This window comes from Prionailurus bengalensis, chromosome B2 (assembly GCF_016509475.1).
Source record: "Prionailurus bengalensis isolate Pbe53 chromosome B2, Fcat_Pben_1.1_paternal_pri, whole genome shotgun sequence".
Taxonomy (NCBI): domain Eukaryota; kingdom Metazoa; phylum Chordata; class Mammalia; order Carnivora; family Felidae; genus Prionailurus; species Prionailurus bengalensis.
In genome coordinates, this window is record NC_057349.1 from 52,991,908 (window position 1) to 53,016,466 (window position 24,559).

At 36.2% G+C, this 24,559-nt stretch overlaps 1 protein-coding gene across 2 annotated transcripts in view; it reads right to left on the reverse strand.

Moving 5' to 3' along the window:
• Window positions 1-24,559, reverse strand: part of COL21A1 (collagen type XXI alpha 1 chain) — a 175,941-nt gene that overhangs the window by 36,468 nt on the left and 114,914 nt on the right. For both annotated transcript variants that reach the window (XM_043591679.1, XM_043591678.1), the window contains 5 exons: window positions 23,853-23,906; window positions 22,694-22,747; window positions 21,596-21,649; window positions 21,425-21,478; window positions 4,458-4,511 (listed from right to left, as the gene is read on the reverse strand). In XM_043591679.1, coding sequence (XP_043447614.1) covers window positions 4,458-4,511; window positions 21,425-21,478; window positions 21,596-21,649; window positions 22,694-22,747; window positions 23,853-23,906 — 270 coding nt within the window. The remainder of the gene's footprint in view (window positions 1-4,457; window positions 4,512-21,424; window positions 21,479-21,595; window positions 21,650-22,693; window positions 22,748-23,852; window positions 23,907-24,559) is intronic.

Here is a 24,559-nt window from a genome sequence, read left to right on the forward strand (position 1 = left end):
CACTTGCCTACTCAAAACCTTTGAAAAGGTCCCACTGCTGTCAGATTTAAGGGCGAACAGCACAGACATATGGGGCCCTTTTGGATTTGGCTGCTACCACCCCCACAACCTCATCTTCTATTTCTATCCCATCCTTTTCATGTATCCTAAGCAGCCTGAACTAGTGTCAGCTTTTTGTAAAGTATCATGATTTCTTATACTTTGACGCTGTGGAATATGCTACAGGTTCCTGCCTTGCCAGGCCAAACAACTAGACAACTCCTATTTATCTTCCAGGATTTGGCCAAGAGACTAGCTTGTTTAGGAATGTATCTCTATGTGCTTTAAACAAGTGAATTGTACAGTATGTGAATTATATCTCAATAATGCTATTATTAAAAAGAAAAGAAGAATGAATTGGGCCAAGTGATGATCCCAAACTCATGTAGTGTTACACACATCTTCTTCAACTTTGCAAGACCCCATGTGCCTACCTCCTTAACATTTCTACTAAACTATCTACTGGCTCGTGGGACTGTTTGAGGGCAGGGCCCTCACAAATTAATCTTCACATTCTCCTGGAATAGTATAATGTCCGGCACAATGAATGATCAGACTATAATCCTTAAACGGAGCATTCCGTGGTTGAAACCAATTATAATAAGTCCAGCAAGTGTTAGAACTGAGTATCTGGTCACCTGGGTTGAAGTTAAGTACGTATAATTTGGCACTTAGAAAGTAAATCACCTTTGGGACTAAATCACCATTAGAATTGGCCTATACTAGACTTTAAAATTCAAAGTATGGGCATTTGAATGTAATTATACTTTAGACAATATAATCTTTTCCCAATGAAATATAGCCTTTGTCCTCAATTTGAATTCCAGGAATTAGGGTTCATATTTATCAATCTGCTTACAGGGATGAACCATGATCTGGCTGCTACGAGCTGTGTTTAATTAGCTTTAAAGCATTTTTCTAAGAGCTTCTGCCCTTCCAATTTAAGCTCCATTAATTTTTGGCTGCCACATTATAAAACAAAGTGAACATGTCCTTTTTAGCGGGGCTAAATCATTCATCATAAATACTTACAACCCACATCCACATGCAATGGAAGAATATTCATTTGTTTGCATTACCAAATATAAAAACTTTCATTTTCTCCTGTTTTCAAAGCTTTTCCACAAATGGTAAAGATCAATCTTCCCAGGATGTTACTTCTAACAACCAAGTTTTCATTAATGGCCAAAGGAAGGGACTAATCTGTAATTACATTCTTTATTGTAAAATAATACACATCACAAGAATTCTATCCAGATAACGTGGGCCAATTTTAGATGCTTAATCTATTAATTGCTTTCCTACGAGAATATGTCTTCTGGCCTGGGAATCCTGGCTTCTCCAGAGGTTTGCAGGAAAGAGAAAGAGAGGGAGAGGAGGGGTAGGGACTGTTCTTGCCTTCCCTGATCTGGTGGGACAGACCTGGAGAGAGTCCAAAGAGTTACACTTGGTAACTCCCAGTCTTCTATGTCGCTGGTTTAGAAGAGATTACATTCCAGATACTTCCACCGTCCCACTACCATGATTCCCTGCCCCAGCACCTTGATTGCCTTGGAACTTTGTAATTAGCTTTTGTTTCTTTATCCCTTTACTGTCTACCTCCTCTGCGAGTCTGTACGGCTCCTTGAGCAGTCCCGGTGTTTCTCTCACTAAAACCAATGCCGTATACATTCTGGGAACGCAGTGAAAACAGGAAGGGAGCAAAGAAAGAAAAGGTTTAAATCCGAAGGGCCATCCATGTTGCCTGGGATGGAATTTTATCCTAGTGCAAAAGTTCTAGATGAAGGTAAATCTTGAACAAAGTGGGAGCAGACAGGGCACAAGAAAACACAGATGGGCATCTGCTTCTGGCTGCTGTAAGGAACAGGCATCCTTGGAAGAGGAAAAGAGTCCCTGAGGGTCCCTAATTTCCTATTTATCCTATCTGGCTTAATTAACAGGATCCCAACAGTATTATTTTTAAAGTAAATATATGCCACTCACACTGCATAATTGCTCACATTTACACTTGGTCAGTCTACCCTTTCTAACATCGCTTCTGTGGGAAGAGTCACAATTCCAAATAACTGACTCAAAGACTTAAAACACAATCAACTCCAATTATAACCTGTTTTTCATTTCAGTTGTCTCTTATTTCCCTCTCCTCTTCCATTTGAACTTTCTCTCTCTCACCTGTCTGTCTTCTCTTGTCCTGCCCGTGTTCATGTGCATGCATGCACATGTGCTCACACACGTGCATACATACACACACACACACTTTGTTTGAAATAAGAACAAATAAACATACCCACTCTCATATCCAGTTACCAAGTCCTAGAATTCTTCCTCAATAATAAAAATTATGAGTCAGACATCCGGTGCTCACATTCCATTCCAATTCACACCCAGAGGCCTTATTTTGCCCATGCCCAGTCTGTCAAAATAGTTAGCAAATTGACGTCTTGATTCTAGTCTCTTCTCTTTTCAATCCATCCTGAATCTATCAGGAGCTCATAGTTGCCTCTAAAGCACTATTTTATATCACATTACTCTTGTTTTCTCATGTCACTTCCATGCAAGTGAAAAAAGTTTACTTCCCGAATTACTTCTCTCCCAAATTGGAGTTGAGGATCTCCATATTATGATTCTATCCAACTTCCCAACTTCACTTCCTACCGCCCAGTAAGGACCTATCAGTGCAGCCTCAGGACCTCATTAAGATCAGTTCATCATGGGGCACTGGGTGGCTCAGTCGGTTAAGCATCCACTCTTGGTTTCCACTCAGGTCACTATCTCATGGTTCCTGAGATTGAGCCCTGCATCAGGCTCTGCGCTAACATTGTGGAGCCTGCTGGGGATTCTCTTTCTCTCTCTTCTTTTCTCTCAATAAACAGTAAAAAAAAAAAAAATCATTTCATCATTTCTTGGGCACACACTTAACCATCCCAGCCTGTGTGCCTTTACTAATATTCTTTCTCCCTCTTGTCTTCCTTTATTTCCCAGTCACCCTTTCAAGATAAAATCAAGCCCCAAATCCTTCATAAATATTTCTCATGATACAAGATTCCCTTTCCATACTGCTTCTGCACTTGAGATAATTCCCTGCATTTGTGCAATGTTCTCACATTTTTTTTCATGTTTCCTATGTAAGCCTCCCAACAACACAGCAAAGTAGGTATGGTTAAGTATGCACACTTCACAGATAAGGAGAAAAGTTTTCAAAGAGGCAAACTGATTTAGCCAAGCTTGCACAGCTGGAGTGTGGCAGAAACTATCTTTAAACCCTGGCCTTCAGATTCCATGTTAAATCCCTACTTGGCATTTACTAAAAACTGCCACAGGTTGGCAAGGATTTGCATCATTTTTTTTTTTTACTAGATTATAAGTTCCTTGAAGGCAGTAGCTGTGTAGAGAACTTGCACTAATGCATTATAATACACAAGATGAGAAGTTAATCAATATATGATTGCGGCATCCTAAGAGGAGTTCAGTCTGTCCATGTAAGAGGCTTTAATGATTCCTCTCTCCCTCTTCTGTCCAGTATTTAGACTCTGAGGGCTCACGTGAACATGCTGTGATAAACTGCAATATATCTTGGCGATTTTTAAATTTCTTAATCTAGTTATCCCCAAAACAAACTGCAAATTCCCTAACAATAAGTAACTTTGACGAACAAAATGAGACCTGCTGATCTTTAAATGTTGGCCAATGTCGGCCAGGAGTTGTAGGAATAAAAGGCGGGGGAGACTGTAAGTGAAATTGAGTCCCCTGGCGCACTTGCTAAAGATACATATGTTGAGGATTCAGAATCGGTACTTTCTCCATCATGTTTCTTACCCCAATTCTTTTTTTTTTTTAATTTTTTTTAATGTCTATTCATTTTTGAGACAGAGAGAGACAGAGCATGAATGGAGGAGGGGCAGAGAGAGAGGGAGACACAGAATCGGAAGCAGGCTCCAGGCTCTGAGCCATCAGCCCAGAGCCCGATGCGGGGCTCGAACTCACGAACCGTGAGATCGTGACCTGAGATGAAGTCGGACGCCCAACCGACTGAGCCACCCAGGCGCCCCTCTTACCCTAATTCTTATTGAACGCATGATCCCAGAAAGCAGACTACAAAACAGCGAACCAGTGACAAGGTGACACTGACTAAAGGGTCAGCAACAGACCCTGTTGTTTGTATTAGCCATTTGTTTGCACAGGCGCAAGTACTCGTGATCATAATTCATACTGCACGGGAACTGTCTGCTGGCAACATTCTTCCTGTTTTGCAAAAAGGACTAAATAGTTCACTATTTTACAGTGTTCCATAAAGAGACGTTACGACATCTCAGACTGAAAGTTACTGAACAAGAACAGGGCATCTGACAGGAGCACTTAGAGATTTCACGACAGGAAACGAACCTCATCTTTTGGAACACAATTAAGAAGATACTCACAGGCTCTCCCCGTGATCCATCCTGACCTGGAGCACCCGGAGGTCCCACTTCTCCCTTTTAAAGATAAAAAAAGAAAATAGAGAATTCTATTTTCAGGCATGCTTATAAAACAAATATATATAAGTGAGTATTAAAGCACATTAGATACAAACATAAAAATTACTTCCAGATTATTAATAACGCTGCATGGTGACAGACAGCAACCGTACTTACAGTGAGTACAGCATAATACACAGAATTGTTGAATCATTATGTTGTATACCTGAAACTGTCTATAACACTGTGTGTCAGCTGTACTTCAATTAAAAAATAAGTTAAATAAATAATAAAATAGCAAACAAAACTTTGACTAAGAAAAATTCTAACAAGAATACAAGATTTTTTATGTATAATTATAGATCTCTATTAACAAATTAGGTAAAAAGCCTAAATAAAAGGAGATACATATCCTCCTTATGGATAGAAAATCTCTTTCATAGTTTTGAAGCTATAAAGTCTTCATAGCATAAGGATGTCAGATGTCTCCAAATTAATCAAAATTTAGTACAATTTCAATAGAAATTCCAAGGAGATTTTTGTTGTAATTTGGCGAAACAATGATAGGATTTCAATAGAAGAACAAATTACCAAAATATAGACAATCTAGGAAAAGACCAAGAGGGTGAAATGAATCCTTTCATATTTTTATCTTCCTTTTTACTTTAAAAATGATCATTCTGTTGTACTGGACCCAATGAATTAGAACATTCTTTTGGATCTATAAGAATTGATCATTCTAGGGGCACCTGGGTGGCTCAGTCGGTTAAGCGTCCGACTTCGGCTCAGGTCATGATCTCACGGTCCGTGAGTTCGAGCCCCGCGTCGGGCTCTGTGCTGGCAGCTCAGAGCCTGGAGCCTGCTTCAGATTCTGTGTCTCCCTCTCTCTCTGGCCCTCCCCCATTCATGCTCTGTCTCTCTCTGTCTCAAAAATAAATAAACATTAAAAAAAAAAATTTAAAAAAAAAAAAAAAAAAAGAATTGATCATTCTAATTTGACCTTGCAAGCAACAGTTGCATTTTAAAAACAAATAAAGCTTTCATTAAATGGATTTATAGGCTATTACTTGAAATTATTTGGCACTTTCATTTAGTATCTACCTATTAAAAAAAAAAACTTGTTTAATGTTTATTTATCTTTGAGAGACACAGAGCATGAGTGGCAGACGGGCAGAGACAGAGGGAGACACAGAATCCGAAGCAGGCTCCAGGCTCTGAGCTGTCAGCACAGAGCCAGACGCGGGGCTCGAACCCACAAACTATGAGATCATGACCTGGGCTGAAGTCAGACACTTAACCAACTGAGCCACCCAGGCGCCCCATAGTATCTACCTATTTAAAATAAACATTTTATATGTTTAAAATGCTTATTTTTAGGTAGCTATAAAAACTATCCTAGTTTTCAGTTTTACGCCTTTAAATTACTATGTTCAAATTATTTAAGCATCCTATTTTACATCCACCTTTTAGCATCCTCAAACTTTTTCCCAAAATGCCAGTGTATACAAAAGTATCTGACACTCTGCTTATAAATATTAGCTGAATTTATTCATAACATATGTAACATTTACAGATCAATACAGCTATTAAACTGCCGAGACACAAATAAGGGGTAGTGGGGGAGAAGCCTCCTAAAATACACACACAGACACAGACAGACACACCCTCAAACATTTAGGCTTTCTGAAACCTAACAGTCATTAGGAGCCATATTTTGTTTTCTGTCCAGCCAAATGTTGCATCATAACAAGCAAAGTTCTCTGCAATTATGCCACACTTTCCTTCATACCAGAAAAAACATTTCATTCTACATGAGAGCAAGAAAGTAAAACAAAAGCATTTTTCTTGTAAATGCTTCAAATGCCTGAGTGGAAACAGATCTAAGGGTAAAGAGTCTCAGAATACACGTACCGATGCATATGCCAACATTGTTTTACAGAGTTTCAGATTCTAATGAATTTCCCAAAACTGTAAAAAACAAACCACAAAACGAAGAACCTGGCTAACATAATCAGCACTTAGAAAAAAAACTCAACCGTCTCACTTTATGTAACCAGTGTTCTCCCACTTTTATGAATTCTTGCATTTCATAGGCCCAGTGAAATACCAGTGAAAGCCAAATATTTCATCTGTTCCAATTTTATTTACAAACACCAGCTGACAAGTGATGACAGAGGGAGCAAAGAATGATGTTTCCTGTAAATTAACCACATTGGGAGGGGGAGTGCTGCTGGCCTGATGGTTCTACAGAAAAGCTAATGAAAATATCAGAGAAACAAGGATATATGTAGGATCCACTAAGTTTAAAAGCTATAGGTTACCAAGTCTGAAAAATTAAAGAAAGGGGATTTGTCAGGACTTAATAAAACAGAGAAATCCTACAATGACTACATCTAAACTCAACATTAAGATTAACAGGACGGACGATTCATTCCCCCACATCAGCCAGCTCAGCCTCACTTCATGTGGGAACTTCAAAACACAACATTTCAGACCTAACAAATCAGCAGCTCTGGATGGTGGAGCCCAGCAGTCGGTTTTAACACACCCAGCTGACTCTGATGATGTGAGGGACATGGTGTATCTTTAAATCATTAGGCCACTTACCTTCCCATACCTCCAGGTACTGTCATATGTGATGCTAAGCAAATCTGTAGTTTAGATCTTCCGTATATAAAGGGAGGAGGGCAGTTGTCAAATAGGAGAAACAAGTAATCTGGAATTACATGACTACTTTAGCTGACAAAAAAACTGTCTCCTTTTACTACTCTGAAGACTTCGTCTTATTTTTTTATTCTAATTAGCAGAGGGTTTTTTAAAAGCTTACTAATCATCATCAAGGATTATCAATAATTAAGTCCCCAAATTATTTGAGGATTTATTTTCTTTCTATTCCTACTTCTTAAACATAATGATACATCATCATATGAACAAAATATCACTATTTTATTATCTATCACTAGATAATAAATAGTAATAAAATATCACTATTTTATTATCTACAGTGGTGATATTCATACTAGCTGCAACAGAATCTCCTGGAGAATTTGTTAGACTGAAAATTGTGGACTTCACCCCAGAGTTTCTGATCCAATAGGTGTGGGGTAGATGTCAGGAATTGGCATTTCCAACAAGTTCCCAGAAAGTGCTGGACGGTGGCCACCGGGACCACTGCTCTAGCCCACATCTCAAGAGACTTATACATCCTTGGTTTCGCTTACCAACACCTCTCTGTGTGAACTATAATGACACTGTACAGTTTTACACTTGGCACTGAGTTTTATGATGGCTATGCTGTTCAACAGGTATCTTGTTTATGGAAGTGTTGTTTTCCTGAGTTGTACATTCTTTGAAGGCAAGGAACATATCTACATGAGTGTTTTATCACCTACAATATTTAGAATTGTGCTGAATGAAACGCATGACTACATGTAAAGCTTTATGTCCCCTTCTTTAGAAACAACTAAAGAGCATATGAAGGAAGGAGGACTTGGCTATTTATTCTTAAATACTTGATTCCAAGAGGATAAAGGAAATGGGGAGAAACATTTATGCACAACACTACAGCACTCGCTGTTGTGAAATTACGGAGTTTGGTTATCATAAGACAGTGACAAATAATCTTTACCTAGAAGTGTGCTCTTCATTCTCTGAATAATGTTTCATTGGGAGATGAAGGATGATTTCTTTGGAGCCATTCTCCATAAAATAATTAAATGCAGTACACAACTAACCTGTGAAGTGCAGTATTGTGACGTAACCTGATCATCTGATTGCTTTCATGACCTGGAGAACCTGACACAGGCTAATTTGTTTGGCTGGTGGAAAACAAATGCCCCTAGCTCTAATCTATCATTTTGCATTCTATTATTAACTTCTTATTTGATATAAAATAACTGAAAAGATGCTATGCTAAACATTATCCCTAAATCCAATTTCTACAGCTAATGTCAACGACGATTTATTCCACAAAAAGCAGCTATTTTTAAGAAGGAAATTTAACCAAAAACAGATACGTAAAACTTGCATTGTATGTGTATTTCCTTTCATGCTGTGGTCACTGGTACTTACCCACAAAAAAAAAATTAAAATAATGGAGAATAATTTAGTTTGTGGTCATAGCAACCCTCAAAATCAGGTGTGTGACCACTAAAATATAATTTAATTTTGAGGAAGTTCCTTACTTTGTTACTAAATACTTTGACTTTGATCTTAATTCATGGTTTATTCTTAGTTTGTAAACAAATCTCTACCATACCAAAGGATATACTGAAGATATAAGACTAGGGAAGCTTCTCCCAGGTTACCAAATAAATAGACAAGAAGTTTGGGACCCATCATGCATAGAGGGGAATCACACAAACTAGGCTTGGAATTCTAGCCCTGCCATGTAAATGACCGCACTTCCGGATAAATTAATTAATCTGCATTAATCTGACCATAATGGCTAAGTGGCATTAATACTCCCAACTCTCAAGATTCTTTTATTAAGAAAACAAATTAAGAGGCTTTGTCGAAGTACCTTGCACATCTCAAGACACAGAAGGGAAGATTCATGAAAGTTGGCTATTTCATTGTCATCAAAAAATTGGGGTTTCAACAATCCTTTACCTTATGATTTGTTTTAGTCTTCACTTTTTTCAAATAATATGGTATTTTCATATTTGTACTGCTATGGCTTAGTATTATCATTTAGAAAACATGAGTATTTTTAAAAAGATGGTCAATATTTTAATCTAGCTAAAATACCACAAAAATAGTAGAGGTCATAGTTCCATCATCATTTCCTATATTGGAGAAAGATTATTTGGCTATAACATGATTTTTCAACAATTTGGTGAAAGACATTTTCAGTGGTTATTAAATTATGGCTACATGATCTAGGACACATTATTAATCTCCTCATTCTTTAGTTGCCTCATCTCTAAGAGGATAATTTCTTTTTTCCACTTGTAGTTCAATGACTTTTGAGTTTAATGGGAGAATGCATATACAATGCTGGAAGAGAGCCAGGCATGTAGGAAGTATCCATAAATTGTGTCTGTTATCATGTGTCCTGTCCTGTGTTCACTTCTCTCCAGATCCAGTTTCGACGCCATTTTTCAGTATTTCAATTGCTAACTGAGATTCTTATCCCTTTGCCTCACTGTTCAAGCACAGCACTTGCTTATGCAAACCTCAATATTGAGTTAATCAAACGGAAAGCCTCCTCAGACCCACTCTTGGGCTTCTAAGTATAGCAATGGGAGGGGAAATATAGTACCACTGTTGACCAGATGATAACTTCCAGCTTCAACTACACTTCAAAGCAGCTTCTATAGTTTCTTAATCTCTTCTGTACCACATTCTCCACAGAGTTAAAAGTTCTTTAATCAACAGAAATTCCTTTTCCCTGCCTCTCAACAGGTGATAATTTACACTTCCTTAGAGGACAGAGAAGTTAGACATCTTGCCACCAAACCAACAAACTGTCCTGAATTTACATCCACCCATTCTTTTTTTCTTCTTCTTCTTTTCTTCCTCCCCCTCCTTCTTCCATCCTTCAATTCTTCCTTCTTTCCTTCCTTCCTTTTTTTTTTTTTTTTTTTTTTTTACAGTGAAAGGGTCTCTTTCCCACAACCTAAGATAGTCCCTTCCAATTCCGTTCACTCTCCCATTCCTTCCCCTCTGCAAATGAGACAGTTATCAGTATTTAACTACTTGCTGGACATGTACTCTTAAATGTGCCACATTATAATTAAATGCACACATTATACTTCTCATTTCTCCACCTTCCCAACCAAAGGCATACTTAACCTATCCCAATAATTAATTCCATTGATTAAATAAACATCGAGGGGCACCTAGGTGGCTCAGTCTCTTGAGCATCCAACTTCGGCTCAGGTCATGATGTCATGGTTTATGAGTTCGAGCCCCACATCAGGCTTGCTGATGACAGTGCAAAGCCTGCTTCAAATCCTCTGTTCCCCTCTCTCTCTGCCCCTCACTCACGCTCTCTCTCAAAATAAACAACGTTTAAAAAAGATTCTCTCTCTCCCTCTGCCCCTGTCCCCCACTCTGATAAATAATTAAGAATAATTAAATAAAAAGCTAACTTCACTATACATAAAAAGGAGATGCTCTAGAATTAAGAAGCCTAGTAAGCTGCTCAAACTTTTACACCCCTATTACTGTAGGTCCAAATACACATAAAACATTTCAAATTGAGAAGAATCTGCAGACAATATTTAAACAAAACTACTAAATGAAAAACAGAAAATAAGAACCCAAACATTTCAGTCAATTTCCCTCATACAAAAATAAACATGAAGCAGAAAAAAAAAAACTGAAACAAATGCTATAACCTGGATTAATGTTACACAAGCATTTTCAGATGTAAGGGAAAAAAAATGACAACACAAAATAATCTCAGATATTACGATTAAATTACCTGAAAACAAGGGAGAATAGATTTAATATTTTTAAAGGTACTGAGGGGGAAAAAAACTAAACGTACCCAATAAAAATGAGTTTTTTAAAAAGATAATAAGGGTCAGAAGGAGAGAACAGAGTCAAAGAAGTCACAACACATCCAAAATTAGAGTCCTTAAGATATAAATCAAAATAATGTAATAGAACTTCTATTTAAAACTATAATCCAAGAGGCACTCTAGGGTGGCTCAGTCGTTTAAGCATCCGACTTCAGCTCAGGTCATGATCTCGTGGTTTGTGGGTTTGAGCCCTACATCGGGCTCTGTGCTGACAGCTCAGAGCCTGGAGCCTGCTTCAGATTCTGTGTCTCCCTCTCTCTGCCCCTCCCCCACTTGTGTTGTGTCTCTTTCTCTCTGTCTGAAAAAATGAATAAACATTTTAAAAAATTTAAAAAACTACAATCCAAGAGAATACTCCAAAATTAAAAGAAGTCCTGGATCTACTTTATTATAAGGATTCTGGGGCAATAAATTCTTAATTCTGGGACAAGCTATGCTATCAGACTTTACACATAAAGGTGTTTTGTTGTTGTTGTTGTTGTTTTGGGTTTTTTTAACCCTCTGGGTTACCATACAAAAAAAAAAACCTGAAGCCACTTACAAAAGAAATATAATTAGGTTGCTACCAGCAACATACATGACAGCAGTGGAGGAACATCTCAAAGATACTCAAAGAAAAACAGTGAGACAAGAGCTTATAATGTCAGTGACAAGACAGTGACAGCTAAATTGTCATTCAACTAACAAGAATATAGAAAACATGTTAAGACATAAGAATTCAGAGAACACTGTATTCACAAGCATTTCCTAAGAAATACACTATAGAAGCAGCTTCTATAAACCACAATGATGACTATAACTGATAAATATACCTGGGGATGAACCCTGAATATATTTAATTGCAGATTTGAAACAAAGGTGGGCAAAGAGTGGAAAATAGCTTATAAATATTAGAGCAGGGGAGGGGCAGAGAGAGAGGAAGAGAATCCCAAGGAGGCTCCATGCTCAGCACAGAGCCTGACACGGGGTTTGATCTGATGACACTGAGATTATGACCTGAGTTGAAATCAAGACCTAAGTGACTGACCCGCCCAGGTGCCCCACTAAAAGTAGCATTAATGAGAAAACACTGCACATTAATATCAAGGGAATACAATTGAAGCAATAATCAAAAAGAATACGTATAATTTAAATACTGGAAGCAAAAAATAGGAAAAGAATGAAAATAAATGAATTCAATTCCCAATTGTAAAACCTAGAAAAATATAAGAAAAAAGAAAGAAGTTAGGAAGTAGTATAAATGTAATAACAAAACAAAAAACAAAACAAAAAAACAAAAACAAAAAAACACACCAAAAACCAGAAATGGAAAAATCAGTGAAGTTAATAATTAAATTACAATGTTGGTTCTGTGAAAAAAAAAAAAAAAAACACAAATAGAAAAACCACAATCTCATATAATCAAGCAAAAACAAAAAAACAACAAAACAAACAGAAAATGAAAGCATAAATATTCAAACAAGTAACAAAGAGAGACAAATTACTGAAACCAAGAACTTTTTAAAAACTATAGAGGAATTTGCACAATTTTATACAAGTCCTTTGAAAAATCTAGATGGAATGGCTCATTTCCTATGAGAATGAAGTTTACTATTATTGACCCTATGAGAGATACAGTGCTCAACTTAACCAGTTTCCATGTAAGAAATAGGAAAAAGTTATCACGAAACGATTCAACACAAAAAGCATCAGGCCAAGATGACAAAAGAGAAAATGAGGAAAAACCCTGTGGTGCATGAATTCAACTGTAACTGTGTTAAGTTATTACAAAATATCAGGAATGAGAGCACATTAAAAAATCCTACATTAAACTCTATTTTTTTTCTTCAACGTTTATTTATTTTGGGGACAGAGAGAGACAGAGCATGAACGGGGGAGGGGCAGAGAGAGAGGGAGACACAGAATCGGAAACAGGCTCCAGGCTCTGAGCCATCAGCCCAGAGCCTGACGCGGGGCTCGAACTCACGGACCGTGAGATCGTGACCTGGCTGAAGTTGGACGCTTAACCGACTGCGCCACCCAGGCGCCCCCAAAAATCCTACATTAAAAGGACAAGAATATGACACCAAAATAGGCACATAGATCAAGGGAACAGAAAACCCCAAAAGAAGCCCACATTTACATGGTCAATTGATTTTTGACAAAACAGCAAAGAATACACAATGGGAAAAAGTCTCTTCAGCAACTGATGTTGAGAGAATTGGACAGCAACATGTAAAAGAATGGAACTGGACTGCTGGCTTACACCAAAAACAAAGATGACATCAAAATGGTGGAGTGCCTGGATGACTCAGTTGGTTAAGGGTCTGACTTTGGCTCTGGTCATGATCTCAAAGTTCATGGGTTCAAGCCCCACATATTGCTCTAAACTGATTGTGTGAACCCTGCCTCAGATTCTCTCTCTCTCTCCCTCTACCTCACTTCCCCTCCCCCACGTTCTCCCATACACATGCGGGCGCACTCACTCTCCCTCTCTCTCAAAAAAATAAACTTTAAAAAAATTCAAAATGGATTTAGTACCTAAAGTTAGATCTGAAATTATAAATATCCTTACAGAGAACAGAGGCAGTAATTTCTCTGACATCAACCATAGCTACTTTTTTTCTAGATATGTCCTCTGAGGCAAGGGAAACAAAAGCAAAAATAAACTACTGGGAGTACATCAAAATAAAAAGCTTCTCAGGGTGCCTGGGTGGCTCAGTTGTTTAAGCATCTGACTTCAGTGCAAATCAAAACTACAATAAAATATTACCTCACACCTATCAGAAAGGCTAAAATAGAAAATAAAAGAAACAAGTGTTGGAGAGGATGTAGAGAACAAGAAACGCTTGGGGTGCCAGGGTGGCTCAGTAGGTTGGGCATCTGACTTTGGATCAGGTCATGATCTCATGTATCATGAGTTCAAGCCCCACATCAGGCTCTGTGCTGACAGCTCAGAGCCTGGAGCTTGCTTCAGATTCTATATCTCCCCTCTTTCTGCCCCTCCCCCACTCATGCTCTTTCTTTCTCTAAAAAATAAACAAACATTAAAAAAATTTTTTTAAAGAAAAAGGAAACCTCATGCAATTTTGGTAGGAGTGTCAACTGATAACACTACTATGGAAAACAGTAAGGAGGTTCATCAAAAAGTTAAAAATGGAACTACCCTATGATACATAATTGCAATACGCAATAGGATAGTTACCTAAAAAGTACAAAAACACTAATTCAAAGGTATACATGCACCCCTAGGTTTACTGCAGCATTATTTACCATAGCCAAATTTTGAACATACCAAGTGTCCATCTATAGATGAATGGATAAAGAAGAGATGGCATATACATACAACAGACTATTATTCAGCCACAAAAAAGAATGAAATCTGCCATTTGCAACAACACGGGTGAAGCCAGAGAGTATAATGCTAAACAAAATGTCAGAGAAAATCAAACACCATATCATTTCACTCATATGTGGAATTTAAGAAACAAATGAGCAAAGGAAAAAAAGAGAGAAACAAACCGAGGAACATCTTTTATTTTAAAGATTTGTGGGGTGTCTGGGGAGCATCCAACTCCTGATTTTGGCTCAGGTCACGATCCCACGGTTCCAGGGTTGTGGGATCAACCCCTCTGTTGGGCTCCAAGTTGAGCATGGAGCTTGGTTAAGATTCTCCCTACCAGCCTGCCCTGCCCCTCTCCTATTCTCTCTCTAAAAATAAAGTATTTATTTATTAAAAATTGTTTGCTTGTTTTTTACTTACTTATTTATTTATTTATTTATTTATTTATTTATTTATTTATTTATTTTGGAGGGGGGAGAGAGAAAGAGAGAGAGAGAGAGAGAGAGAGGCAGAGAGAGAGAGAGAGAGAGAGAGAGAGAGAGGGAGGAGAGAGCGAATCTTAAGCAAGCTCCATGCTCAGCACGGAGCCTGATAGAGGGGTTGATCCCACAACCCTGGGATCATGACCCGAGCCAAAATTAAGAGTCAGACATTCAAATGACATAGCCACTTAGGCACCCCAAGACTTGTAACTTTGGAGAACTGATGTATTACCCTAGGGGAGGTAGGTGTGGGACTGGATGAAACAGGTAATGGGGATTAAAGAGTATACTTTTCATGATGAGCATCGAGTAATGCATAGATGTGTTGAATCACTATCTTGTATACCTGAAACTAATGTAACACTGTATGTTAACTATACTGGAATTAAAATTTCAAACTTCATAAAATTAGTTAATTAAACAAGAATAATGCAATATTATAAATAAAGTATGTCAACAAATTGAAAATGAAATGAACAAATTCCTTCAAAGACACAAATTAGCAAAACTTACCCAAGAAGGAAGAAAAACACTAAGTATCCCAATATTTAGTAAAAGAATTTAATTAGTAATTAAAATCTTCCTCAAACTTAAAAAGCGTATATAATCAACATACCAACCATCGTATTTTCATGTTAGCAAGAGAAAATTTTTAAAAATCTATTCACAAGAGCATTTAACAAAATAAAATTTTTGCATATGAATTTAACAAAATCACATACAAGATCTGCATGCTGAAAACTACAAAACATTTCTGAGATATATTAAAGAAAGACCATCTAGGTAGAATGATATACCATGTTCATGGACTGGAAGAACTCAATATTATTACAACCAGAACTCTCCTCTAATAAATGTAAAGATATGTACATACTCTCCCCTCTGTGAGTTGAAATTTTAATCTCAGCCCCTCTGTCCTATCATAAGTAGGAACTGGACATAGTAACTCAATTCCGTAAAGCATGTAAAAGGAAAAAAGCAGTAACTTCACAGTGAAGAAACCTGACAAACACTACCATAACCAAATGATCAAAGTTAATATAATCAATGATTAGTGAAGTGGACAGCATATATACTCTCTGATGAGTAGGACAGTTCACCTTTGTGTTATTCTTCCCTTCCCACCAAAACCATAAATAAAAAATAAAAAATAAAATACTTACAGTTACAGCCTAATCATGAAGAAACTATCAGAAAAACCCACACTGAGTGATATTCTACAAAATACGTAATCAAAGTTCTTCAAATTGTCCAAGTCATGAAAAACGAGAAAAGGCTGATAAATTGTCATTGATTAGAAGAGACTAAGGAGACATAACAAAACAATGCAATGTGGAATATCCTCAATTAGATCATGGAATAGAAAAAAGACATATGAATAAAATCCAAATAAAGTATGGAGTTTAACTTATAGCAATGTGTCAATATTGATGTCTTACTTTTGACAAATGTACCATAGCAATATGTTAACATCAGGAGAAAATGGACAGAGTGTGTAAGGGAACTCTGTATACTGTTACTTGCAACTTTTGTATAAATCTAGAATTATTCCAAACTAAAAAGTATACTGAAGCTTAGTAGTTTGGTAGTTTCTTAATAAGTTAAACCCAAATATTCATCAACCAATGAGTGAATAAATAGGAAATATCACAATAAAAATGAATAAAGTACTGTATAGGCCAAAACACAGAAAGAACCTGAAAATGTTCTGTTAAGTGTAAGAAGTTAGCCACAAAAGTCCACATACTGCCAAATTCCCTAGCAAATATTCATAACAGGAAAATCCATAGAGACAGAAAGTACATTAGAGGTTGCATAGGGCTGAAAGTAGAGGGGGAGTGGTTGGGAGGAAATTGCAAGAGACCACTAATGAGTATAGGGTTTCTTTTTGAGGTGATTAAAATGTTCTAAAATTAGATTGAAGTGACAATTTAATAACTCTAAGTATACTGAAAACCATTGAATTGTGTGTACAATAAGTTAAATAGGTAAACTATATAATGTGTGGTTTATTTATAAATAAAGCTGTTAAAAACTGAACTATAGTTTACACTTGTGGGTATACGCATGCAATCATGCTACCCAGATTAATATCAAAAAGGGCAATAAACTCAAAAAAAAAAAAAAGAAGCCCAAAGTTAGCTGGAGGAAGGAAATGATTAACATCTGAACAAAAATAAATAAAATATAGAATACAAAAAATAGAAAAAATAGGGGCGCCTGGGTGGCGCAGTTGGTTAAGCGTCCGACTTCAGCCAGGTCACGATCTCGCGGTCCGGGAGTTCGAGCCCCGCGTCAGGCTCTGGGCTGATGGCTCAGAGCCTGGAGCCAGTTTCCGATTCTGTGTCTCCCTCTCTCTCTGCCCCTCCCCCGTTCATGCTCTGTCTCTCTCTGTCCCAAAAATAAATAAACGTTGAAAAAAAAAATTAAAAAAAAAAAAAAAGAAAAAATCTCCTTGCCCTTAAAAAAAAAAAAAAGAAAAAGAAAAAATAGACAAAGCCAGAGTTGATTTTTTAAAAAGATATAAAATATGGACAAATCCTTAGTTATCTAGACAAAGAAAAAAGAGAGAAGACCCAAATAAAGTCAGAAACAAAAGAGGAGACATTACAATTGATGCCACAGAAATGAAAAAGATCACGAGGGACTTTTATGAATAATTGTATGCAAAAAAAAATTGGACATACTAAAAGAAATGGATAAATTCCTAGAAACACAAAACCTGCCAAAAGTGATATAAGAAGAAAGAGAAAGACTAAAAAGGCCAAAAACAAATGAGGAGACTGAATGAGTAATCAAAAATCTTGCAATAAATAAAGTCCCAGGACCATAGACTTCACAGGTAAATTCTACTAAACATTTAAATATGAATCCTTCTTAAAATGTTCCAAGAAATAGAAGAGAGAACACTTCCAAATCATTTTCTGAGGCCCGTATTAGCCTGCTACTAAAGCCAGACAAAACACCACAAGGAAAGAAAACCACAGTATCCTTGATGAAGGTGCATGCAAAAGTCCCCAACAAATAGTAGCAAACTGAATTCAACAGCACATTGAAAGGATCATACATCATCACTAAGTGAGATTTATCCCTGGGATACAAAGATGGCAGTATATGCAAATCAGTGTGATACACCACATTAGCAGAATAAAGATAAAAATCACATGATCAAGAAATGCAGAAACAACATTTGACAAAATTCAACATCATTTCATCATCAAAACTCTCAACAAACTAGGCACAGAAGGAACTTAATAAAGATCGCATATATGAAAAACCCACAGTGAACATCGTATTTAATGATGAAAAACTGAAAGCTTTTCCTTTATGATCAGGAACAACACAAAGATGCACACTCTTACCACTTCTTTTCAACATAGTACTAGAAGTACTAGTTAGGGAAATTAGGCAAGAAAAAGAAAGAAAAAACATCAAAATTGGAAAAAGAAGTAAAACTGTCTCTGTTTATAGATGACATAATCCATATATAGGAAAACCTAAAGACTCCACAAAAAAACTGTTCAAACTGGTAAATTCAATAAGGTTGCAGGATACAAAATCAACATATAAAACTCAATTGCATTTTTATACACTAACAGCAAACTATACAAAAAGAAAATTAAGAAAACATCATATTTATAATAGCATAAAAATAATAAAATACTTTGAAATAAACTAAACCAAAAAGGAGAAAGACTTATACACTAAAAACTATAAAACATTAATGAAAGAAATTAAGGAATAAACAAATAAATGAAAGTCATCTCTAGTTCATGGACTGGAATATTTTTTATTGTTAAAACATCCATTACCACAAATGACCTACAGATTCAGTTCAATCCCTATCATAATCCCAATGGAAATTTTTATATAAATAGAAAAAAGAATCCTAAAATGTGTATGTTCGATCCAGGAAACAAAAGCATAGGCAACAAAAGCAAAATTAGTCAAGTAGGATTACATCAAACCAAAAAGCTTCTGCACAAACAAGAAAGTCATCAACAAAATGAAAAGGCAACCCAAAGAATGGGAGTAAACATTTGCAAACCATATATCTGATAAAGGATTAATGTCCAAAATACAGAAGGAACTCCTACAACTCAACAGCGGTAATAACACCCCTATTTAAACATGGGCAAAGGAACTGAAAGGTCATTTCTGTAAAACAACATACAAATGACCAAGTATATGTAAAAGTGCTCAACATCACTAATCAACGGAATGCAAATAAGGGTATCAAAGACATATCTGCAATGCCATGTCCATTGCAGCATTATTCACAATAATCAAGACATTAAGTAACTTAAATGTGCACTAGTTGAATGAATAAAGAAACTGTGATATCTAGATAGATACAGATAAGATATACAGACACAGACATAGAAATATGGTTCATCCTCAAAAAAAGAAGGAAATCTTGTCATTTGTTACAACATGGATGAACCCAGAAGACAATGCTAAGCAAAAGCCAGACACATAGTGACAAATACTATATGATCCCACTTATATGGAGAATCCCAAACAAACTCATAGAAGCAGAAAATAGAATGGTGGTTTCCCAGAGATGGAGAGAGGGAGAGAGAGAGAAGACTGGTCAAAGGGTACAAAGTTTCAATTATACAAAATGAGTAAGTCCTAGATATCTACTGTACAGCTTAATGCCCAGAGTTAACAATGCTGTATTGTAAACTTTGAAATTAGCTAACAAGGTAGACCCTATATTAAGTGTTGTCATCACAAAAATAATAATAATAAATAGGGAGGAAATTTTTGGAGGTGACATATGTTTATGGCATTGACTGTGGTGATGGTTTCATGATTATATACTTATCTACAAACTTACCAAGTGGTATATATGAAATATGTACAGTTTTTGCATCTCAATCATACCTCAATAAAGTTTTTTTTTTTTTTTTTTTTAGGCTCCAAAAGGGATCTTCATGCAAAGCTCCAATCAAAAAATGTACAAAGAAACTAATTCCTTATTGAATACATTCTCTGACAGGTACTATGCTGGGTGCTCTATCTTTCTCAGTCCCTATACCATACCAATCTATGTAAGTAATATTTATCCCGTATTTTAAATGGAGAAAACTGAAGGTCAAAAAATTTGCCAAAAGACATACAGTTGATTAGAAAATGTCACTGAGGGGTAGAAATCCAATTCAGTTCTATTCTCTAGACTTAACTACCCCAAAAAACCATAATCTCATTTCTTGTGGCACATGGGCTTTTGATAACAGAAGACAAAGGAAAATTAAATTAGATGAATGCAAAATTTGAAGTTAAAGAGAAAAATCTGTGTTCTTTAATAGAGACTAGATTATACACTCCACAAAAATAAGGGCTGATATAGTTATGTTCCCTTCTGTACATATAGAACTTAATAAACATCAATAAATATCTGCTTAATTAACAAATGGGAAATAAAATACAGAATCACTGAAATATAATTAACAACACATGACTGAGCTCTTAAAACTAAGCCCCAGGGGCATCTGGGTGGCTCAGTTGATTAAGTGTCTGACTTCACCTCAGGTCATGATCTCATTATTTGTGAGTCTGAGACTCCTGTCGGGCTCTGTGCTGACAGCTCAGAGCTTGGAGCTGCTTCAGATTCTGTGTCTCCCTCTCTTTCTGTCCCTCCCATGCTCATGCTCGGTCTCTGTCTTTCAAAAATAAATAAATGTTAAGAAAATAAATTAAAAAAATGAGCCCCAATATTTTACATTCAGGAAGCACTATTTATAATCTTTAAGAATCATGGATATTTGGGTAACTTACATAATACTGAGGCAAATAAATGAACAGTTTGTCCAAAGGAAAAGAAAACAATGGTGGACAAAGAAAATATGGACTGGATTTCTGAGCAAGTTTGGCCTCATGATTAGGAAACCTGATGACATCTCTAAATCCAATGCTTGACCAAGCAGCCTCATTGGTTGATGGATTACACAAATCCTCTCCTTAAGTACTCAAGAAACTCATAGCAGAACAATGATGTGGGCTGTTAGCATATTCCAGACACATGGACTTAAATATATATACATGACTGGTATCTTTTCATTTAACAAGCTATAGCACAGAAAGCCCATTCCTATTTGATAATTAACCAATCAACCATTTATGTAACAGTAAGACGGTGCTAACCCACCATCGTGTTTTTCAGAGCCATTGACTTTTTCAGGGTTGGTGAAGGATTGACTTCCCAGTACCTCTTGCTTTATTTCTCCCATACTGACACCACAGAATTGATAAAGAAGTTGTTAAGGTTAAGGATGAAGTCTTCCTACCTCCCACCCAAAACTTCAATCCTTTGGGAGCTAAGAGCTATGTACCTCTGCCTCTAACCCACCAAACAAATTCAGTTTCAATGGCTTATCAAAGAAGTTCAACTTTCAAATATCCAAGGATTTTATTTCTAAGACATAGGAATTCACAACAGACTCCAAAGAAACTTACTTCATTTTTCAATTACAGTAATACAACTTTTAGCTCATTACTTTATACCAATGTCATAATGTAAAAAGTTAAATGTCAGTACATTTTTCAAATGTTCACTCACAAGTTACAGAATTCTTTTTTTAATGTAAATACCTTGTAACCAGGACTACCCATTAGTCCATCCTTTCCATGTCTTCCTGGTTCTCCCTAAAAAATAAATACATGTAGTTTAATATATTTTTGCACTAATTTTTATTTCTAAAGAAAGAGAGTATAAGATAATTTTTAAGTAAAATACTCAAGAACTTTTTCTGTCAAACTCACAGCACGTCCAGGAAGGCCAGGAAAACCAGCATTTCCCTTTTCACCTTTTGCACCCTGTATTAAAAATAAATACTTAAAAAGAAAAAAACAATCCATGCAAAACTTTTATTTTTATCTTTTTGTTCTTATTACTCAGAAAAGCTTAATTTTGTTTGTTTGTTTAGCTTTCTGACTCTGTGCTTGTGCCTTCAACACTTCCTCAAAGATTTTCTGCTCCTCAATAAAGAAAGCAGGCTTGACTTTGGCATGGGCACATTTAGCACACATGGAACCACCATGGGCCCTTCTAACATGTTTTTTTCATTTGAGGCAAATTCATAAGAACTTTAGGTCTCACAGCACAAACTCTGACGTTTGCCTGGGCACACACACGCAGATGTTGGTGCTTTCCCAACTTTGGTGGTAGTAAGGTAAACAATCCTATTATCAGGCATTCTGGACAGCCTCATTTTGCTAGAGGCTGTATTGTAGAATAGCCTATGACGGCAGTTGGACCGCTGTGAATGTCTCTAGACACCATCCTCAGAGGAGGTACAACAATGATTTTTAAATTGCAACTCAAACTTAAGTTAAAAAGTGAGTAAGTGAAACTCTTTATGTAATGACAGAATTCATGGAACTATAGCTTGTGTTGGCTCTATGACTTTTGGCAAAGCATTATTTTACCAGGCCAGTGGACACAACATAAAGATATCAAAATTACGGTGAATGCAGGATTATTATAAGCATCTAAATACAGAAACCACATCTCGCAAAATTAAAAAGCAGTGTATCTTAAACACAATATGAAGAGAATATAATCTGCCTTCAATGTGAAGAAATCAGAAGGCCCATAACATTGATTCTCCAGGGACATGCTGTTACTACTTCTCCCAAGGAATCGTTCTCCATAAATACTTTAAAAATTCAGAATAATCAATAACACAGTGTACACCTAAACCAGTTATTTTTAGGGTTTTTCATTATTCTAAATAAATCTCCTGAGAAAGATGAACAAAGCTAATTGCTGAAATGGTGGCTGGGAAAGAAATTCAAGTTTTGCATTTCCATGACATTCAAAGTTCCATATAGATACTTTGTTTTACAATCCATACTTCCCTTTTTGCCATAAAATCCAGTTGATCCTTTATCTCCTTTGGGGCCCATTTCACCCTAAAAGGCAAAATATAAATATTGGGTTTTGTTTTTTATTAAATTTTTAATTTTAATTCCAGTATTTGTTATGTCCCTTTTTATGTGATTTAACCAAGTGATTCTTCTGTGGGTACTTGAAGAAAATGTATATTCTATTTTTCTTGGATGGAAAGTGGTTTTATATATATCTTTTCAAACCATGTAATTTTAAGTATCCTTCTAGTAAAAAATGTTCTTGTTGGAAGAAAAATAACTTTAACTGAGGGTCCTCATTTAAAATAAAATATATCAGACGGCAAGTTGGCCAGAGGCGGGGGCGGATGAGCGAAACAAGTGAAGGGGATTAAGAGTACACTTATTATGATGAACACTGAGTAGTATATTGCATTGCTGAATCACTATATCATACACCTTAAACTAATATAACACGGTATGTTAACTAACTGGAATTAAAATAGTGAATTTTTTAAAAGTATGAAAACGTCCCTTACAGATTAAAGAAAAAAAGCAACACCAATTATAAACAAGGTTTAATATGTCAACATAATATAAAATAATTTAAAGTTTACAAAAGCCCTATGTTTAAGGCTTTATTAAAAAAAACAAGGAAAAACAAGGACAGATGGTACCAAAATAGCACCTACAGTTCAGGGCTTATAATTAAAAGAATTTCCATAGAGGGGTGCTGGGGTGGCTCAGTCGGTTAAGCTTCCACCTCTTGGTTTTGGCTCAAGTCATGATCTCACGGTTCGGTTCACGGGTTCGAGTCCCACATCCGGCTCTGCACAGACCCTGCTTGGAGTTCTCTTGCTCTCTACCCCTCCACCCCCCACACCCGTCTCACGCACACGCTCTCTCTCTCCCTCTCTCAAAAATAAACAAACTTAAAAAAATTTCCATATGGTAAACTTTACTCATCAATGTTTAAATACCATAAAATTTGTGTCTGGAAATTGTAAAGAAAATTTGTAAAAGCTTTCTGTACACTATGATAGTAACCCATTTATTTTAATATACTTTCATTTACACATAAGGATTTATTTATAACACACTTGTAGCATAAGTAACTTTAAATTCAAAATAAAATATGATGTGGTGAATATTAAGACTAGATTTTTTCAACCTTTAATCCTGGCATTCCATGAAGCCCAGGAAAACCAGGAAGTCCACGGTCACCCTGAAAATAAAAGTAAAATTAATGAAAGAAAATACATCAGCCTAAAAAATGTCATCATACATTCTGTAACTTCACCCTGGTCAAAGTCTACTGGAAGAAAAAATCTTCCATACGCATACATACATACGTTAAAACCATATGTCTATGAAAGATCAATCCTCATTTATCAAAGTTTCCTTTATGATCAAATAAGGAAAGTATTTTGAGACTAGGTGAACTTGCTCCATTCTGTGGAAAATGCTGTTGGTATTTTGATAGGGATTGCACTGAATCTGTTGATTGTTTTGGGTAGTGTGGGAATCTGAACATTAATTCTTCTAATTCTTGAGTATAAAATATCTTTCCATTTGTGTCATTTTCAATTTCTTTCATCAAGTGTTTCATAGTTTTCAGAGAAAAGGTCTTTCACCTCCTTGGTTAAATCAAAAAGCATGGAGACAAATGAAAATGTAAACATGATGTTCCAAAATTTGGGGGAAACAGCCAAAATCTATTAGAAGTAATACATGAATTCACTAAAGTTGCAGGATACAAAATTAATACCCAGAAATCAGTAGCATTTCTACACACTAATAATGAAACAGCAGGGAGAAAAATTAAGAATCTCATTCTCAATTGCACCCAAAAAACTGAAATACCTAGGTATAAATGTA